Source organism: Protopterus annectens, chromosome 13.part0 (genome assembly GCF_019279795.1).
Source record: "Protopterus annectens isolate FY-2018-M chromosome 13.part0, PAN1.0, whole genome shotgun sequence".
NCBI lineage: Eukaryota > Metazoa > Chordata > Ceratodontiformes > Protopteridae > Protopterus > Protopterus annectens.
Window position 1 is genome coordinate 21,529,045 of NC_056747.1, and position 22,345 is coordinate 21,551,389.

At 39.7% G+C, this 22,345-nt stretch overlaps 1 protein-coding gene across 1 annotated transcript in view; it reads right to left on the minus strand.

Moving 5' to 3' along the window:
- The window catches only part of LOC122817554 (DAP3-binding cell death enhancer 1-like), a 938,516-nt gene that overhangs the window by 593,893 nt on the left and 322,278 nt on the right, over positions 1–22,345 (minus strand). Inside the window, exon 5 of the mRNA XM_044090591.1 lies at positions 11,961–12,103. Coding sequence (XP_043946526.1) covers positions 11,961–12,103 — 143 coding nt within the window. The remainder of the gene's footprint in view (positions 1–11,960; positions 12,104–22,345) is intronic.

The following is a 22,345-nucleotide window of genomic DNA, read 5'->3' on the forward strand; positions in this document are numbered from 1 at the left end:
GACTGGAGAACTGACTATTGGCTTAACAAAAGCGTTGGCGGTAGGTTTGGACCTGTGCGGTCTGTCTCTGTCTTAATCTTTATGTTTTTTCAGAAGATCTGCTGTCAGATGGCTTACCAAAGCCATATCAGAATTCAAGGACTGTAAGCGAAAATATCTGGCTACAATAAGGGCCTGACGATGGACAGTTCTGGCTTTGAACAAAGCACAGAAGCAACAACGACGGACGTCGTGGTCTGGGCATAAACAAGTGACGCAGTAAGTATGGAAGTCTCGGTGTGGTATTTGTTTTCCACAGGTGAGACAATTATCAACTTTTTCTGACATCAGTAGTTCAAGAAAAAAGGATCCCCAACAGGGTACTTAGCTTTAGAAGTCTTCAACTTCAATTCGGTAGACGAAAACTCAGGTAGCAACCGACCGGCACTCATGCGAACTGCTTCTGCTTCAGGCTCCATGGCAAGAAAAACTGATGGAATGGTATCGGCTGCGTTACTTTAAACTACTGATGACCTGACGTCAGTCCTCAAGCGACAGCAACCAACGCAGAAATACTAAGTCTCTGGCATTAGGGCTGGCCGAGGGCTACCCTGGCAGAGATAACAGAAATGTGATGACTGCAACAGTGAAACACAAAGAACATCTCAGGATGTCTAGGCAGCAAATTAGCAGCTAGGCCATTTGGAGCCCAGGGATTGAACTCATTTGCATCCCCCCAGCGCTGACAACTTTTCACAACAGCAGAAGAGACCAAGAGGCTCAAAAGCATGTCCAAACAAGAAGTTTTATTGAAAGTTTAACACATTTTCAGAGTTGATCATTTAACTGTCATATGATGCATAACATAACACAACACAGCTTAACAATTTAACAAAACCATGCAGATATTAAAAATAAAGCAGAATTCAGAACAATCCACTTCTCCTTGCAGGTACAAATGCCAAAAGTAGCATAACAAACTATAACAATAGCTTGGTATTTAACTGTGGCTGTGACCCTAGGGATAAGCAGCTAAAATATATATTCTGGCCTTTCATTTTACATATACGTACACATACATATATCATTTTATACATATAATATAATATAATATATATATATATATATATATATATATATATATATATATATATATATATATATCTATATATATATATATATATATATATATATACTTACACACATATACACACACACACACACACACATATATATATATATATATATATATATATATATATATATATATATATATAGTAGGGCTAGCCACCCGGTGGTGTAACCTTAACTTTAGATGACTGCCACTGCAATCACTGTGACATGCTGACCCATTGTGCAATAATGTTAAAAGGAGTTGTGGATGGACGGATGCAAAGATGCAGTAACCTCGTGTGCTCTGCCACACCATTTTACCTGAAGTCTACATCATACTGACAACTCCTTGTAACAAAATGTGTTAATATTTAGTGCTAGTTTAGTGAACACTGGATCATCTACACAGCAATGTTTATTGTTTGCTAACAGCATGACCCAGTGACACAAGATGCCAGACACTTACAGTTAGTGTGTTTACTGTCTAGCAAGCAGTGGGGTGTCCAACTAGACAACATGGGGTATACCTCTGAGTGCCTTATTTCAGTTATAAAATGAACCCCAAACATTAAAAATACATAAAGATAAATGCAAAATGTAACCAAGTAAGCAACAGAAGAAATTACTGGGAAAAAAGAAGAAAACAATAGTCCTCTTGTATTAAATTGGTACTGACAGTATGAGTCACACGAGGTTTACCTGACAGTATGAGTCACACGAGGTTTATCTGACAGTATGAGTCACACGACGTTTATCTGACAGTATGAGTCACATGATGTTTATCTGACAGTACGAGTCATACAACGTTTACCTGACAGTATGAGTCACACGAGGTTCATCTCATATGCAAACGGTACAGGGCTAATTCTTTAGGATAGAAAATGTGGCTAGGCTTAAAATGGCCCATAAGGGCAGATAGCCTAGTACTAATCTATGAACTTACATACACATGACTCTTTTGTTACTGTACAAAACAAACCATGAAAGATTTACATATACAATTTGCATGAAGACCATCAATAAGGGGAGTCTGAGCTAAAATTATCTTCATTTTAATTATAACACACATTTTATGAAAAAGAATAATAATCCTAAATATGAAATCCAATAACTATTTGTACACTGCATTACATATACCCGTCCTATTTTATGATGCCCTTCAGCCGCTTAAACAGCAAAGGAAGAAGAAAGACTTCCAAAGCCTGACACCAGTCTCTGGCATAGACATTAAGTATAGTATTTTGGGCAACACAGTTTGGTGTTCTACAAATCTGCAGTAATCATGAGTATGTCAAGGTACTCTAATGGAGACCTCAAGAAGCCTATTAAGAATACAGAGAACAGGGGGGCCTCATTTTTGACTGATTTTCTCCTTAGTTCACTGAGGCAACAAACAGACTTTCAGAGCATTAAAGAACACATGCTGAATATTTAGCTCTGACTCCTGACCATACCTCTCAACTGTCCAGATTACTGCAGAAAGTCCAGATTTTCACCTCATAAAATGTGTGGTTAAACACATTTAATTACATATATATATATATATATTTTGACAACAAACATCTTTATTAAATTTTCACATAAGACATAGCCAATCTTGCATTTATATAAATGAAAAACAAACAAAATTACATCACTTTAGTTGCAACCACTATACATCGCAGACAACATTGAAACAACTGTTTGAAACATTATAAATCACTTATAATCTATCCAGTCATTGTCAGTTAAGGATTATATGGGCTCAATCAAATCCTGCCTCTTAAACCTCATACCTGCTCTGCATATATTCCCTCAATTCCCATTTTTTCCTATGTAGTTTGCTCCCTCCCTTTTTGAAGATCCCAATTCCAGTTGTTTTATCTCTGTTACTATATTCACTACTTCTAGTATAGTTGGTTTAGACTTTGATTTCCATTTTCTAGTATTTGCTTTTTTTGGCAGCCGCCATAATTAGACTCAGTAAGGTTTTACTATGTCTAGGCAGTTCCGATTCTGTCTCATAACGCATCTCCCCAGTCATTCAATCTGCTCACTCAGCATCTCCGAGAGTGGTCTGCAGGGAATCCCTAAAGTCTGCCAGCTCATTACACTCCGAAAAAATATGTTCCCAGGAATATATATAAAAAGAATGTTTTGCTTTGCTGCATTGCTGCCTGCCTGTCAAGCAGTGTAGGCATCATTGTTTGCTTTCCTTCTCTAAATGTCCTTGCAATCCCTTCAAGTAGTTTGTCAAAGTATGTACAAGCACTCAAATGACACCAAAATGAAACATTTCCCCCCGATGACCCCTTCAGTATGTACAAGCAATAAAATTGAATATTTTCCCCAAAGATCCCTTCAGTAGTTTGTCCATGTGTGCACAAGCATTTCAATAAAACCAAAATGAAACATTTCCCCCAAAGATCCCTTCAGTAGATTGTTCATGTATGCACACGCACCAAAATGAAACATTTTCCCCAAAGATCCATTCAGTAGTTTGTCCATGTATCCAAAATCACTCAAATGACACCAAAATGAACCATTTCCCCCAAATCCCTTCAACAGACTGTCAATGTATGCAAAAGTACTCAAATGACACTAAAATTAGCTATTTCTCCTCAAAGACTTCTTCAGTAGTTTGACTGGGTATGCACAAGCATCATTTCCCCCAAAGATCCTTTCAGCAATCTGTCTATTTATGCACAAGCACCAAAAATGAAACAGTTCTCCCAATGACTCCTTCAGCAGTCTGCCCAACTATGCACAAGCATCACAATGAAACTGTTCCCCAGCAATCCCGTCAGCAGTTTGTCCAAGTTTGCAGTATCACCAAAATGAGACTTTTCCCCCATGACCCCTTCAGCAGTCAGTCCAAGTTTGCAAAAACACTCCAATGACACCAAAATGTAACATTTCCTGAAACCAATCCCTTCAGCAGTTTGTCCAAGTATGCACAATCACTCCAATGACACCAAAATTAAACATTTCTTCCAACAACCCATTCTGCACTTGGTCAAAGAATGCACAAGAACCAAAATTAAACCTCTCTCTCAATGACCCCTTCAGCATTCGGTCTAAGAGTGCAAAATAACCAAAATGAAACATTTCCCCAACAACTCCTTCAGCACTTGGTCCAAGAGTGCAAAAGAACTAAAATGAAACATTTCCCCAACAACCCCTTCAACACTTGGTCCAAGACTGCAAAAGAACTAAAATGAAACATTTCCCCAACAACCCCTTCAGCACTTGGGCCAAGACTGCAAAAGAACTAAAATGAAACATTTCCCCAACAACCCCTTCAGCACTTGGGCCAAGAGTGCAAAAGAACCAAAATGAAACATTTCCCCAACATCTCCTTCAGCACTTGGTCCAAGAGTGCAAAAGAACTAAAATGAAACATTTCCCCAACAACCCCTTCAGCACTTGGTCCAAGAGTGCAAAATAACTAAAATGAAACATTTCCCCAACAACCCCTTCAGCACTTGGTCCAAGAATGCACAAAAGGATACTAGTAAGTAACCCTAGTTACCCGAGATACTTCTTGTTTTTTTGTTTTTGCCCTAGTATCTCTCTCCAACACACCAAATGTGCCCAGAGCAAGCTGAGGGATATTAGTGTTTTTGAAACCTAAATTGCGTGATTGGCTGCCAATAACATAGCCCAAGAAACTGTCTTTCTAGCACCTCAGGACAGGCCCCTCTACCTGCACAGCCAATCATAGGTCTTTTGGGGGCTGTACCCAAGCAAGATTATGTAAGAACAGAAGGCATACAGGAGGGTCTTGGATGTCTGTTTAGGATGTACATGTTGTTGTTTCTCTTACAGGGAAATAAAAAAAAAAACTCCACCCTAATAACACTACTGGTGAGCAGCAGTCAAGCTTCTTTTGTTAGCAGGAGGGTGTTTCAGAGACAGAGTCTTGAATTTTAGGACAGATGTATTAGTAAGCATGTAGTGTTCTGTAACCGTGGGAAAGAAGCAAAGGGAAGCAGGAATACTGGTTATCACAGTGGACAGGAAAGAGAAGTGGTTATGAAAAAGATGCATCATACTATTAGGAATGTGAGTGGGTGGGGTGCATTAAAGAAGAGAGAGGAGAAGGTGGAATAGTGGCATCAGAAAGCGTCAGGAATCAGGACCAATTTAAACACTTGACAAAAACAACACCATTCTATCCACCTCTCTGCAAGTAAATCATTATGCAAACATGCAATAAAACTCCATAAAAAGACTGTACAAACTCACACCCACCCTTTTCATTCTACTCATCAGAAGCCATACTGAAGCCATCTCTATCTCACCCCAACTCTCGTCTATTAATAAATGCACAAACTAGATCAAGTTGAAACTTTGCTTAATGCATAACTCAGACATACTATCTGTTACAGAGTTTTGGATCAAAAAAGATGACCACTACCCCCAACTGGCTGCTTCTACAAATTACCACCAAAAAATAAATAAATCTTCCTTTTTATTCCACGTCTAGTAAATTCAAAACACTAATGCAAGAAATTACATCCCATGACAGCAACAACATTTTGCTTGAGTTCACCTTAAACACATGGCATAATATCATCACCATCAACCCCTTCTGGATCTTAATTGTCAATGACAACCTCAATCTAATCTCAGTAATCACCCACCACTCCTCTTTTAGTGACAACTGCAAAATATGCTTTACTATATATACTCCCAAAGCAAAAAAAAAATTCTCCCTCCAGGTTAGTTTCACTCAGGCTTAAAACAGAGTAAAAAATCAGAAACGTACACAAGTCCCCTCCATTACAGACTGATCTTTCATATTAAACCTAAACAACCATAACCTTGCAGAAGAAGCTCTCCCCATTACAATCAGTTCTTCCTGTACATATTTTTAAAATTATTTCTTAACTTTACAAACCAAAAAGAAATGATTGGCTAACTCCTGATTTGAGATTCCTTTTAAATCTTAAGAGACGATACACAGTAAACAAGGAAAAACAACCCCTTTCAGAGCAACAGGAATAATATATGCACCTCAGAAACCACTCAAACCAAGCAATGCATTCACAAATAAGCCAGCATATGAAAACTTTTAAAACATCTGTAGCCAAATCACCAGAACAGTTCTGGAAAGAAGTAAATCAACTCATAAGAAGGGATATTCAAAATAATCCCAATAACAGCAACTCTTATATTTTGTCTCTGATTTCATTTCTGAATTCTCTAACCTATCCATTTTCTCAAACATCCACACTGTTCCCCAGAGCTACCTCTCTACATTCCTACAAACTGACACACCACCAGGTGTAGGTGGCTTCCATCCCTTGTTCATGTATCACTGCACAAACTTCCCTGCACCCCCCACCAAACTCAACACATCTTCATTCTCTGCCTAACACAAATTACCATGCCAAACATACCATGATCAGGCAAATCCCACAACAACCTGACCCCACCAAAACTTCCCAACATGGGCCAATCTAACCCCACTAAAACTTCCCAACATGGGCCAATCTAATCCTACCAAAATTTCCCAACCCAGGCCAATCTAACCCCAACAAAATTTCCCAGCAAGGGCCAATCTAACCCCACCAAAACTCCCCAACATGGATCGATCTAACTTCACTAAAACTTTCCAACACAGACCAATCTAACCTCACTAAAACTTCCCAACACGAGCCAATCTAACCTCACTAAAACTTCTCAACACAGGCCAATCTAACCTCAGTAAAACTTCCCAATACAGGCCAATCTTTAACTTTCCTACTGTATGCAAACTGCTTGAAAAATTATCTATGTTCAGCTTACCCAGTACATCACTACCTATAACCTCTTAACCCTTGGTTCTGGTCTGCCTGTATCACACTCACAGCCCCGTGGTCCTTAACTAATGAAATACTATTAGCTATGGACAAAAGCCATCCTGCCATAAAACCATCTTTATAGCCATCTTTTTATATTTAAGTGGTGCCATCTTTATTGACCTAACAAAAGCCTCCCACCTAACTGATCACAACATCCTCTTCCATTACCTACTACAATCATGCATCAGGTTTGATTCCTTACCTTAGCTCCAAAACTATTTCACAGATTGCTACTCCATCAAAAGTCATACCTCAATTTTCAAGTCAGTCAGCGTTAAGGAGAAGTCCCACAAGGTTCCATACTTCCTCTGCTGGTTTCCATCTTTATAAATAAACTTCCACTTGACCTACCTCACTCCCATCTCCCTCCTCTATTATAGATGATATTGTACTATTTTACACAAATTCACTGCCTGACCTCCAAAAAGACCTGTAAGCACATTCACAAGCCCTGATCCACTGGATTTCAAACAAAACCAAAAACTATGATTTTTGGCAGCAAACAGAAACTTAACAAAACAGAAAACGCTTTGCATATCTTTGACCAAGAGGGTACCCCCACAGAAACAACGCCTTGGCATTTGACCTCATCCCTCTCAATACTATGAAGACACATGGAAAAATGGCAACTCTACCCAATTTTGGGACAATAAGATCTCAATTCTTATTAAAATCTCCAAAACAGCCATAGGCAAAGGCATTCTATGCACCCAACTTGAATAGAGCCTCCCCTTCATAGCTTCATTATGAAAAACAAGCTCTGCATATATTCAACCAATAAGCAATACAATCTGCAGACTACCCAGTCGCTTAAAATGAACATCACTGCAAAAAACTGGACAAAAAAGCAAAACAACTCTCTGGTCAGCCTTCTCATTGGATCCCAACTGTTCAAACTCAAGTTTAGTAGCTAAACTAATTAGACAGCATTCCTGTTACAGTCTCCGAAACCAAAACCATGCTGTCCCTACACTATAACCTGACCAAAACTAAACTCCAGTGTACAGAGCACATGCCCCCACAAATAAAAGACATTTAATGTTACATAAAATGTAGGACTCCATTACAGTCCCACGTCTCATCAGTCAAACGATACTGCCTCTCTTCCAGCGAGATTTGCTACCCTTTAGCTACATCACTCACTTTCTCATATTAGTAAAACTCTAATTGTCTCTCACATGACAGGTTCTGTTGCAATACTCTTCACATCTCACTCGCATAACCGACTACTCATCCTCTGTCTACATCTTTCACTTCTCTCAAGTATCCTATTATTTCTAGTCATGTAACACAAAGCACCTCACTTTGTACGTGAGATTTGTCTTGATTTTTGTAAACATTGTACATTACAACTGTAAATACTACTTACATTTTTATGAGCAAACAGTACTTTACATATATGTATTTTGAATATACTCTTGCTGTCTGTCACTAAACAAAACCCCGATTTTCTTTGCATTCCTAGGTTAAGACCAAAACTGGTAAATTGTGCTCAATGCTCTACACCAGTAAGCACATTTTAAATAAATACGATAAAAATAAAGACAGAGACATTCATGGTAAAAGAAAAACACTGCAAGATTAATTTAAAACACTCTCCTAGAGAGTACTGTGGAGGAATGAAATGAACTGCACTGACAAAGAAGTAGACATTAACAAGCGGAAGGGCATCTAGATGTTAGCATGACTGCCTGTTCATAGGTAACAGGCTAGAATTAGTGTCTTGTCAGTATCCATGCCTGCATGGCACAGTTTGAGGTTTTAAGTTGAGAAGACTTTAAAAATAAATAACTGAAATGGGAAAAGAACTAAAAATATAGAAGAAGAAGATAAAAAGAGTTGTGTACACTTAGCGTAAATGTAGATGTTCGAGTGTATTCACTGTTGTCGTCATCACATTTGGGTTATCTGCCTGCAGGTAGCCCTCAGCCGGCCTGAATATCAAAGTCTTGGGTCCAGCAGTGACATACTGCGCAAGAGGGGGTACCAGTGCTGGTGTGGCCAGACTGGTGCAATCAGTATTGTCCTTGGTTTGCCCTGTTTGATCTTTAGCAAAACATTCGACAGGAGAGGCAGAGGGGGAAAGGCATAAACTGAGAGGCTTTCCCAGGTGAAGGACAGGGCATCCACTTTCCAAGCTAGTCTGTGGGGAGTCCTTGTACAGAATTTGTCCAATTGGTAGTTCTGAGGGGAGGCAAACAAGTCTATCTCTAGGTTCCCCCATTTGTTTTTCAAAATGTTAAATATCTTTGGTTCCAGTTTCCACTCGTGTGGGTCTATGAGATTTCAGCTTAGGTCGTCTGCCAGTGAATTTAGCTTTTCTGGCAGGAATTGAGCTTGCAGGTGTACTTGGTAGCTCAAGGCTGTGTTCCACAGAGCCATGGCTAGTCTACAGAGAGGGTACAAGTGGGTTCCCCCCTGCTTGTTTATATACCAAATAACAGTGGTGTTGTCTATCTTTACCAATAATTGTCCTGGAAAAATGTGTTCCTTGAAGGCTATTAGAGAATTCTGTACAGCTAACATTTCTTTTTGATTGATATGCAGGTGCATTTGACTCTGGTTCCATTTGCCCTGAATGCACTGCCCTGCCATGTGAGCCCCCCATGCATAGTCTGATGCGTCTGTTGTTAGGGTTTGGGCGGCAGGGAGTAGAGTGAATGGCAGTCCCTTGCTGTGGTAGCAGGCCTCTGCCCACCAAAGGAACTCTGTCTTTATGCAAGGAATCATAGGAATCATTGATTCCAGGTCCTGAGAATGTTGACACCATAGGCTTTTTAGATACCATTGTAGTTTCCTCATATGCAGTCTTGCATATGGAATTAGTAGAATGCAAGAGGCCATGAACCCCAGGGCTTGCAGTATTTTCCTTGCAAATAGCAGGGTCTTTGTGGCCAGTAGTTCGAAGCAGGCTGTCAAATAAACTTGTTTCTCTGGCGTGAGGTAAGCCATCTGGGAAGTTGTGTTCAAGCTTGCTCCCAGGAATACAATCTGTTGGCAGGGTACTAGATGAGATTTCTTTTCGTTTATGGTGCACCCCAGCGAGGTTAGAAGTTTCTTTACAAATGCCAGATGTTTTAGTAGCATGTCCTGGCTTTCTGCCTGAATTAGACAATCGTCCAGGTATGGGTATATCTGAATATTTCTCTGCCTGCAAAATGCAATGACTGGAGCTAGGCACTTTGTGAATACCCCAGGTGCAGTAGATAAGCCAAAGCAAAGTGGAGAGAACTGACAGTGCATACGGTCTGCTCTGAAGCGTATGTATTTCCTGCAAGATTCCCTTACAGGAATGTGCAGGTAAGCTTCCTTTAAGTCCAAGGTTGCCAACCAGGCATCTTTGCCTAGCATAGGAAGCAGCTGATGAAGAGTTAGTATTCTGAATTTTGGGATTAAAAGGTGTTTAGAATAGAGAGGTCCAGAACAGGACACCAGGAGCTGTCTTTTCTGGGTACCAGGAAAAGTCTTGAGTAAAAACCTTGTCCCCTTTCGTCTGCTGGGACAGGTTGAATAGCCCTCATACTTAGAAGAGAGAGAACCTGCTGATGAGCCTCTGACCACTGATTTGGGGGAAGGTCTGGCCAACCGTTTGGGGTTGGTAAAGTGTGAAAGTGGAATCTGTATCCTTGGGAAACTATATTTAAAACCCATTTGTCATGGGTAATGAGGTCCCAGTTTTTGTATGCAGGGCAATCTTTCCCCCTAAGGGAGCAGGCAGTTGAGCAGGGCTTGGAAGGTTTAAGGTTAAGTCATTGTGACTTCTGCATCAGAATCCTCATAGGTAGATAAGGGCAAATCCTGGTAATCAGAAGAAACAGAAATTTCAGAATCCTGATCAGAAGAATCAGAAGGAAAATCAGTTCTAGGTCTCTTAGAGGGAGAAGGCTGGCTTCCCCTAATTAAAGTAATAAGGTCTTCAGCCATTCTTATCATTTGTTTTTTAGGCATATGGACCTGACCATACGGTTTGGACATCGGTTTTCTAGGCATGGGTCGAGTTTTAGGCCTTGAAGAAGAAGATGGCGTCAGTTTGAAATGCAAGTCAGTATATGCCTGAATACACCCTCAGAAGCTGGTGCCTGCACAGCGGCTCCAGACCCATCCAAGGTAGAGACATCTGCAGATTCCATAGTCGAAGAAGCATCTCGCGGCATACCGGACTCGAATGGGTCTCAGTAGAGGCCTGCGAATCTGAAGTAGCGGGTATCAGGGGCTGCGAAAACGCCTCACTGAGTACCGGTGAACTGGCGACTATCTTAACGGAAGCATCGTTGGCAGCTTTAGACCTATGCAGTCTGTCTCTGTCTTTATCTTTACGTTTTTTCAGAATGTCTGTAGTCAGATGGCTTACCAAAGCCATTTTTGGATAATTAAACCGAGTACAGAAATAGTCTGATGCAAAAATGAACCGACGACGAATAGTTTGAGGATTGAATAAGGCACAAAACAGACAGCGAGGGACATCGTGGTCTGGGTCTAAGCAAGGAATGCAGTACAAATGAAAATCTTTATGAGGTATTTGCTTTCCACAGGTAATAAAATTGTTAACTTTTACTGACATCGGTTTAGAGCAAGAGAAAGGATCCCCAATGGGGTACTTAGCTTTTTGGAAGACTTCGGTTCTGAAACTCGAAAACGAAAATTTCTGGAGTCGGCCGACTGGCACTTGTGAACTGCTTCTGCTTCGGGCACTGCGCGGCAAGAAAGATTGATGTAATGACATCGGCTGCATGCTTTATACCCCTAATGACCTGATGTCATGGAAGAAGAGACAGCATCCAACGCAGGACCCAAGACTTTGATATTCAGGGTGGCTGAGGGCTACCTGCAGGCAGATAACCCAAATGTAATGACTGCAACAATGAAACACGACGAACATCTGCACAATACTAGTTAACTGCTGGATTCATAATGCAAATCTTCCACAAATGAAAATAAATCAACAGTCCATTTCAAAATATAAGTTTTACAAGCTACTTAGTAGCCATCAAATGCATTAGAAAATTAGCAAAGCATGGCAATAAAAGTCAAACTGCCTACCTTTATCATATCCTTCACTACACCTCTGCCCAACTCATAACAAACACCAGCATTGTACACTGCCTTGCAATATCCGTAATCTGCAGCGACTTGGAAACAGGACAATGCAGTGTTATCTTCACCTGTCTTAAGACAGTCGAGCCCTGTGAAAGGCAATGCTTCAGTTACTAAACCCACCTTTACAACATCATCACAGTACACTGTCAAGGATGCAAACAGGTTTACAAATATAAACAGCATGATAAGATCCGCTGGGGGGACTGGTGCACTCTCCAACTCCTGCACTCTGGATTAGAAGGGCACACCCACAATCTGTCTGCTCCACAAACAGAGTGAACACATCGGAAAGACATAAAAACAACAAAGAAATTCTACAAAGAGCACGCCTACAAGAAGATGTATCTAATATGGTGAGATAGCAGGAAACTACCAGTGCTGAGAGCACCCTTAACGATCACCAAATACTGTGCATACATGCCTAATATTGTGACTACACACCTACTATATATCAGATGGTCCCTGCATCGGACTGCAAGCAGTGCTGGAGTACGGATCCAGTACATGGTAAGAGCATTCACTGTGAGACATACAGACTGGCTACAGGAAACTGAACAAAACAATTTAAAATACACCTAACAAAACTGCAGGTAATATAAAACTGCAGGTAATATCTGTATCAATCAATGTATCAGGTAATATCAGTTTAAACAGTTCTTGTCAAAGGACCACTCACCATATTGTACCACCCCCCCCCAAAAAAAATACCTTACTTCTCACTATGGTTACATATCTGTGGAGATAAGAGAAGAAAATCTTAAAATAGTAGAAGAAATGCTTATATAACTGCAATCTGTCAGTGCAGCCAAATAATGTAAATGATTATGGAGAGTGTACTTTGGGGAATGTGGGATCAGCAAACAAAATTAAACAAAGTTACTTCTTAGGGTGGCAGGAGCTGAAGAAATGAAAAAAATAGACTCAAAAGTATAAGCTCTAAAGTACCAAAATTGCCAAAAATACTTAGCCCTGAGAATCATTATCCAAGCAACAACCCTTATACAAGATAAAGATGAAAACTGCCTAGTTCAGTTTATAAATTTTGTAAAATTCACATACCTCCTTTGAATAAAAGCCAAACTGACTAAATGACGGAGCCCCCCCATCTACCTGCTACTATCCCTGTAGCATAAGCCATCTCGGCCATTATGGCTAAATCTTTTTTTTTTTTCAGACACCTTTATTGAATTATCCCTTGTGACCTAGACAAATTTACATTCATAAAAAAGTAATCAAACGATATTAACATAACAAACATTATACTTCACAAATACCACTATATATCATATAACCTAAGCAATATTACATAAATGATTAAATTTTTTTTTATTTTTTTAAAGAAGCATCTACACTAAACCATCACTTACTACAAAGGCAATCATACATTTATATCAATGAAAATAAACCACACCAATACAACCGTAGTCGCAAGCATTTTACATCACAAGCCATACTGACATACTCCCAGTTGCAAATAATCTTCACAATCTTTCTCACTCAAACATTACATAGAGCACATTTGGGCCTCATTCCTCCATTGTATGAAGTGTTCCCACAATTCCCATTTTTGTCTATGTAGTTTGCTCCTACCCTTTTCTAAAGATCTCAATTCCAGTTGTTTTGTCACTGTTACTATAGTCACTACTTCCATTATAGCTGATTTAGATTCTGATTTCCATTTTCTAGTACTTGCTTTTTTGGCAGCCACCATTATTAGACACAGTAAGGCCTTACCATGTCTAGGCAATTCCAATTTTGTATTATAGCTCAGAAAAATCATCTCCCTCGTCAGACCATTTTGCCCACCCAGCATCTCCGACAGTGCATCCCGCAACTCCCAGAAAATATGTTCCCAATTACCTCTTTCTTCCCCTTCATACCTCCAACATTTACCATCTACATTATGGCTACATCTTGTCCAAAAAGCTCTACTAAGCATTCATTCTATTTTTCCATCCATGTTTTGACTTTGTAAATGCTTCTTGAACTAAATGTTGTAGCATAATCTTGCTTCTGTAAATACTGTATTTTCTATCATGTCCTTGTATCTGAAAATATGTTTTCTTCACTTCTGAAGTGATTCTATTCACCAGGGCTGTGCCTGCAAATGGTCCATTGAGATCAGAGCACAACACTGGTAAACAAAATAGAAATAAATCAATAGATACAGACCAGTTCTGAGGAACACATTAATTTCTTATCAAGGCCAGACATGGCTCCCTACAAGACAGATGTTTTTAACTTCAAGATCAATGGGCAGAAATAACAGCAATCAAAAAGTGCATTGTGCATAGCGTCTCACTGCGCAGGGGGGAAAAGCGCCTTCCAGAACTTCCAAGATGGCTGCAGACTAACCAACAGCTTTATTTCAGCTCTCCCAGTGTGAAAGCAGAAACTGAGATATAACAGCGAGTGAAACTGCCATTTTGGGTAAAATTCATTTACTGGCTGGCTACTAAGCAGACTGCCTGTATGCCACCAAAGAAAACATTCAGACAGCCAGAAAGAAAATCAACAAGAAAAGATGAAGAGAAAACATTGTCTGGGAAGAATCCTGCAACTGTTCCGCAAAAAGCACTTCAGCTTGGGTACAAGAAATGGCTGCCATTAATTTAGAGTAAAAAATAAATCAAATGTGCTCAACAGTGATTAAAATAAATGAAACACTGAAGGAATATATCATCTCAAATAACAAAACATAACTCAGCCATTCTGCAGGAAAGTTTATCCCAAATAAATAATTGATGTAAAAATCATGGACCGAACGTAAATGCCAAAAAATGCATTACTGTATCCTTTGGAAAGTCATCTGTTTCAGGGAACTACCAAACTGACAACACGTTCCTAAGAGCTGACCCAGCTCTTTTGGATTTCTGAACTTATGTGGATTGTGGACTGTGACCTAACTTTTGACGAACGTGTTCAATGTTGCAAGAAAGCCCTTCTACACTGCACAGCGTATAAACATAGAAATTGTGTCTCGATCTAGGGGTGTCATTGTCCTCCTTTATCAGCCTCCATTAAGTCACACGCTGAGTATAATGCCCCCTTCGGAATGTACCTGTCAAGACATATATAACATCTGGAATGCCCACTGAGATACTGTATTAAATTGATAAAAGGCCTAAACAATATCTCCTACATGGACCAAATTAAAGCCCTGTCACTATACTTCGAATCCTACAAACTGCTAAGAGGTGACCTGTGTCTAGCATACAGTGCACCCTCCAACCCAATACTGATGAATTTACTGCACATCAGCAAGTTAAATGGCAGAAGAAATATGTGGTCTAGGGATATAAATCACTTCTACAATATCAACAGAATGGTTTGGAGGAACAGGTATATCTCACAGAGGAACTGCTGCTCTGGAACAGACTCCCCATCCACATAAAACAAAGTTCATCCCTATCCATATTCACCAGCAACTTGGCTCTATGAATGGGAAACAGAAAATTTACACCAAGACTGCCTCCTGTATTATTAATTCACAGAGGCAGCTCCTAAATGCTTTAACCCATGTATGTGCCCCCGTAAATTATCTATGGTATGACCCCAGTTATTCTTATTAGGCGTAATATATATTAATACATAGGATGGGTAAGGCAAATCTCTAACCAAATGGGATAAGTACATTTGAGCACAAAAGGGGAAATTGGCTACACTTAAAATGGCCCTCAAGGGCAGCTAGCCTAGTACTTGCCTATGAATCTATGACAAACCTACCAACATAAAAAACAAGCAAAGGAAAATATGAAGGGGTTACTGATCGATGCTAGGGGCCTCAACAAGATACTCCACATGCTACAAGCCCTGAAACAAGCAAAGGTAACTAATGAAGGTGTTACTGATCAATGCTAGGAGCCTGAACAAGAAACTCCCCTCCCTACAAGCCTTTCTCACTCTGGAAGACAATGACATCTGTGAAGTGACTGAGACATGGTTTAAAAAGGCAACAAGCATTCTTTTTGTGCAAAGCTCTAATGCCTTTTACATTACTCACTCTTTGCTTTTCTCGGTTTTTATTCTTACTTCTCTCTCTCTCTCTCCTATATCTTACTACCCTCCTATACCTACTATATACATACATACATACTGCATCCAGAAGCCCTACTTACCCTGCTTCAACTTACTCTTCTGTAATCCTTGCTCCACTGATTGGCTCTCAATCTTCTTCTGGTTCTTCCCGCTCCGTTCGCCCTTCGGGCTCACTCCGCTCCCCTACCCTGCCCCCAAATCCCACCCGCCCCCAGCACCTCTACCTATATCCCTCCAATAACCACACCCTCTTCCACTACACACCAATCAACCTCCTACAACCTAGACACACCCTGCCCCACCCTATTACATTCTCTAACCACACCCTCTACTTTTCCACATCCTTCACCCACAACTCTAAACTCTCACTCTACTACTTGAACCTTCTTGCTCCACTACACCTACTTCAGCTTCCACACCCCTCCACCCCACATACCTCATACTCCCCACTATTTCCACAACTTTTACCATACTAACCTTGCATAATTACACCCTATAAACATATTCAGAACCATTGCAACACTATACCACAAAAACAACCATAATCAACATGCTCTTGAGACCTTCATCCATCTCTATCTTACTATTACTACTCCTTAAACTTTCATATCTTCACTACCTCACCCAACCCTGTACCCCCCACCACACACAATTCTATCACATAACTAACCATCTTAGTTCCCCTCTAACACATTCACACTCTTCTATTTCACCACATCTTTACCCTATAAAACATCTCCTATTCTTCTCATACAAACTGCTCACCACTCAGAAATACCTCATTCCCATAGCAACCAAAAAGCCCTTTTCAACCACATTAACACAAAATCCTCTTATTAAACTACTACATGATCATTCCAACCCTATCATTCATCTGATTACCAGTCTTTTATCAGGTGACATCCATCCCAACCCAGGCCCCTCTACCCCCACCTCCACACACAAACCTACATTACTTACTGCTATAAACTCCCAAAGCATAGTTAAAGTCGCAACCCTCCATGCCTGGCTCACGCACAATAAACCTGACATCCTAGCTATCTCAGAAACATGGCTAAAACCCTCTATAAAAGACTCTGAAATAGTTCCAGCTAACTACTCTATTCTTAGAAAAGACAGATCTCACAAGAAAGGAGGTGGAGTAGCCCTCCTATATACATCTTCCTTACTAATTACTCCCTACAACAAACCTATCCCACAAGTTAACAATGCTGAATTACTCATAACTCTCCTACAAGTCAACAAACATAAAAACATATGTGTTGTATCCCTTTACATCCCCCCAGGAGAAAATATCTCCACACTTGAAGATATCCTCTCCTGGCTCTCTAACAACATCAGCAATGAAACCATCATCTTAGGAGATGTAAATATTAACTGGGCCTCCATCCAGTCACCAACTACCCCCCTTAACATCAACCTATATAATTTCTCCCAGCTTATCAACTCTGTTACACACCCATCAAAAAAACTCTCCAGTGGCAGCATTCTAGATTGGATTCTAGTGTCACATCCCCACAATTTCTCAGACAGTGGTACTCTTCCTGACCCTTTAGGCGATCACATGCCTACCTTCACTCACCGACTTCCCTGTATCATACACCATAACCACAATTACATTACTACCCGTAACCACAAAAACTTTAACAAAACAAACTTTTTAAATTCTCTAAAAGCAGTAAACTGGAACAATCTACGGACACTAGCCTTAGATGATGCAGTTGCTCACTTCAACTCAACATTCTTAGAAATACTAGACTCCCAAGCTCCCCTGCAGACAAAGAGAATAAAAAATAACTCTGCCCCCCTGGCTTACCAAAAACACTATCTACCATGCGCCTCAGAGACAAAGCCTGGGGACTATATCAGAAAAACAAAACACCTGAACACCATATTGAGTACAAATCACTTCGAAATAAAGTAAAGAAGTTTATTATCTCTGATAGACAAAAATACTTTTTTGCACTCCAAAACAATAATAAAACTAATCCTCAAAAGTTTTGGAAAGGAATTTCTACCCTCCTCAATCCCAGTAAACCACACACCCCTACCCCAGACCCAAATGTTCCTGATTTAGACTTAGCTACTCAATTCAACTCCTTTTTCATTGAATCTATTAGCAAGCTGACTTCCTCCTTCCTTAGTCCCACCTCACCATCAAACTCACCCCCACCCTCTCCTGCAAACTCTCCACCTTTCACTATCACTCCTCCCTCCTTACCATCTACTCACAATCAATCCTCCAATTCTTCTCCTACCCCAACTCCTTCATCATCCTTACCTTCCTCCAACTCTCTTTCTCCACAATCAGCTCTATTTTCATTAAAACCAATACCCACTTCTACTATAAAGAATCTCATACAGAAATTGAAGCCATGTACAAATGCACCTGATAACATTCCCTCGTACTTCCTAAGTATAGCCGCTGAAGCAATTGCCTATCCTATAAGCATTCTAATTAACCGTTCCATCCATGAATGTACAGTGCCCCAACTCTGGAAACAGGCCTTCATCATTCCTCTGCATAAAGGAGGCAACAACTGTAACATCAACAATTTCCGTCCCATTGCTATCCTGTCCCCCATTTCTAAACTCCTAGAAAAATGTGTCCAACTCCAACTCCTACCATATCTCTTAGATAATAACCTTCTAACCCCTACTCAACACGGTTTCAGACCAAATCATAGCACTATGACAGCCCTACTCTCCTACCTTGAGACTGTTAATAAAGCACGTGACTCTGGCCAAATTGTCTCCACCCTACTACTTGACCTCTCTAAAGCCTTCGATACCATCTCACACAGCCTACTCTTAACTAAACTTTCACAACTTCACCTCTCTCCCTCATCCATAAACTGGTTCTCTAGCTATCCATCAAACAGATTCCAAGCTGTAAAATGGAGAAAAGCCACTTCCTCCTTTCTTAGTACCCCTACCGGAGTTCCCCAAGGCTCCATTCTAGGTCCCCTCCTTTTCAATATATTTATAAATGACTTCCACAAATCCATTCCATTCTCCAACATCATCCAATATGCAGATGATTCTACCATTATCTGCTCTGATACATCTCCCTCTATGCTCCAAAAGCTTACACAAGAAGCTTTTTCAATTACTGAACACTGGATGAAAAAAAACCACCTAGCTCTCAATGCCTCCAAAACAAAACTAATGGTATTTACCCCCTCAAAAACTACCCCTTTCGATACGAATACATTCTCCATTACTAGCAAAAATAACTCATCCTTGGAACTGGTGTCTGAAACCAAGCTACTTGGTGTCCAAATTGATAACCAGTTTAACTTCAACTCCCATCTACAACTAAATATCAAAAAAAACCATCAAAAACTAGGCATGCTCTATCGTCAAAATCAATTCCTTACACACTCCTCTAAAAGCTCTCTCTCCTCTTCTTTTCTTATCCCCTCCCTTCTCTATGGAGCTCCTCTGCTAACCAATCTTCAGTCCTCTCTAAAAAAACAACTTTCTTCATGCTATAACAAAATTGCTAAATTCGCAAATGGCCACAGGTCCTCCACCCACCACTGCACCTCTCTCCAAAAACTAAACTGGCTTGAGTTACCTAATCAACTCAACTACACTCAGTTAACTCTAGCCCACAAGCTCATACTCAACCCATCTCTCTGTCCCTCCCTGTCCTCCGCCTTCCATATGCACCTACCCAATAGGGCTTTAAGGTCTAACAATCAAAACCTATTAGAAGTATACAAACCAACTCGTCCACCTGGCAAAAACTTACTATCCTTTAACCTAGCTCGCCTCTGGAACTCACTCCCACCATCGATTCGCACTACTCTCAATCATAACATGTTTAAAAAATCCCTTCAGATGTATCTAAGGTCCCAGTGGGAATGCTCTTGCTCCCACCCCTCATAAATGGCCAAAGGGGAATGCTTCTGCTTCCACCCCTCATAAAATATGATATTCACATCTTCCTTCACACTCATGTTTACCTGATTTTACCTTATAAGCTTGCTCCTTACAAATCAACCACTCTGATTGTGTAAAGCAACATCACTTCTCTCTAAATAGTATTGTTTGAACTGCTAAAGTTCAAATTTATATTTTTTAAATATTTGAGTATTGTTTGTTGTTTCCTAAAAGACTCAACTCATATGTTTTATATCTTGTACTACTGTATTTATCATGACACTGTTTGTACATACTTTATATTGCTTTGTGGAGCTTTTCTCCCCAGGACTCCATTGAAAACGGGTTCTCTTGACCCAATGAACTATCCTGGTAAACCAACTGCAAATAAATAAATAAATAAATAAATACATGTTTATACAAGGTACTATGTAGAAGGGGAGAAAAAGGTGGAGCTGCCTCAATCTACATCCGGAAGCACAATGTCCTAGAGCTTCCTCATGTCCAAATAAATAACAAAAAGGGCCAGCACCACAAGTACCACATATTAGCTAGCTTTAAAACTCTCTCTATCACATAAGAAAGCTAAAGCAACTAGCTATAGGAACTAGAATCACCCAGTATTAAACCAAAAATGTTCCTAGGTGAACTAAACTATGCAGCTGTAGACTGGAAAACCTACACCACCATTACTGCACAAGCACACAGATGCCTGGATCTTTGCCAGTAAAAATTACTAGAACAATTAGTCAAAGTACCCACTAAGGGGAACATCTTGTATCTTCTCCTTACTGACGTGGGACCATCTTGCACCATCCCTTGTTAGATATGACCATAAATCATCCTCCTTCGAAATAAAATAGAAACCAGAGAGCCCTTCCACCCAAGGCACCTTTAAAAATTTCTTTAAAACAAACAACCAGCTCCTAGATAATAGATTAACAAGCTTCAAATCCTCACCAAACACAGCTAACTCCACTGAATATGCAGAAATGTTCAGTCACCACACTATACCAGCATGTAAACAGCTGCACAGATACAACTGTACCCTGTATGAACTAGTGCAGGGCAAATCCCAGAAACAAATCCACATGGTGAAACCAAGATTTAAAACAAAGGGAAAAGAATTATGACCAAAAGTAAAAAAGTAATTCCCAGAATGTTAGAGCCCTTTGCCACTAAAATAAACAAACTCAGGAGGTTAATAAAATCCACCAAAGCCAATTATGAGGCTAAAATAGCTACCCAAGCCAAAGACAATCACACGGTATTTTATTTAGTTATGTCCATAATCTCAAAAGCACAACGCAGCAATGTGTTCAGCTGATTGTGAACAATATTACCTAAATTGAGACTGAAGATATAGCAAACTTGTTGGCCAATAAATTTAGCTCTAACTTTACCCCTCTCTGTCTGTCTCTCAAGACATGAAAAACATGCTAGCCACGGAGTACATCATGTCGCGGTTTTTAATTTTGGATGAGCGCTTTCGTTAATGAAGTATTAAGTTCTTCAGGTAAAGCACAATATGCACACAGTTCTTTAATTAAGGAAGTAATGGTCATGTGTTTGCCAAGCCTCCTCTGTGAGCCAATCACATGCTCAGTTCCTTGTCTGAATGTAGTGCCTTCAGTTAGTCCTGCTTCTTTTGCTGTTTTTAAGTTAGAAAGTATTTAATTTAATTTATTCAACTATATCATCATAAGTAGCAAGTAAATAGTGAAAAATTAATAAATAAAATATGTGAAAAAGTGAAGCAAATACAAATTAGAAGTAAATAAAATAATTTTACAAGTGTCTATGAGAAATGTTACTGTTGAATTACCTTTTTTAACTTTCAACAACTCACATTCAAAAAATGAATAATTTAATTTCCTAAAACAATCAAAGCCTTTACACTTTTCATCTCATCACAGCCTTTAGTTTAAGTACTGGAGCTACAGAAATATAATCATTCATTCCTGGCACTGCACTGCCATTGAATTTAAGCTGCCAGTGCAGTAATTGCTTTTCCAAGTTCGGTGGCCAAGGTCCTCCTCTCATGTTAGGGCTGACATTTCTTGAATTCTAGTCCCAGGTTATTTTAACATGTTTGTAAAGTGTATTTGTTTCCTTCATTTTTCTGATGTCATAAGTATGTTCACATATACGTTCTTTTAGTTTACATTCAATCTTCCCTATGTAAAACCCAGGACAAGACTGGCAAAGTGCCAAGCAGACTACACTATTGGTATCACAATTGTATTTTCCTTTTATTTTGATTGATTCTGACTTGATTTTGAAAGATGTTCCAATCTGAATATATTTACAAATGGACGATGTCTGCATTTGTTCATGTTGCAATTTTTTTTTGGGGGGGGGGGGGCTTTTTGTTGTTCATTGTTTTTAATATGTTCATATTA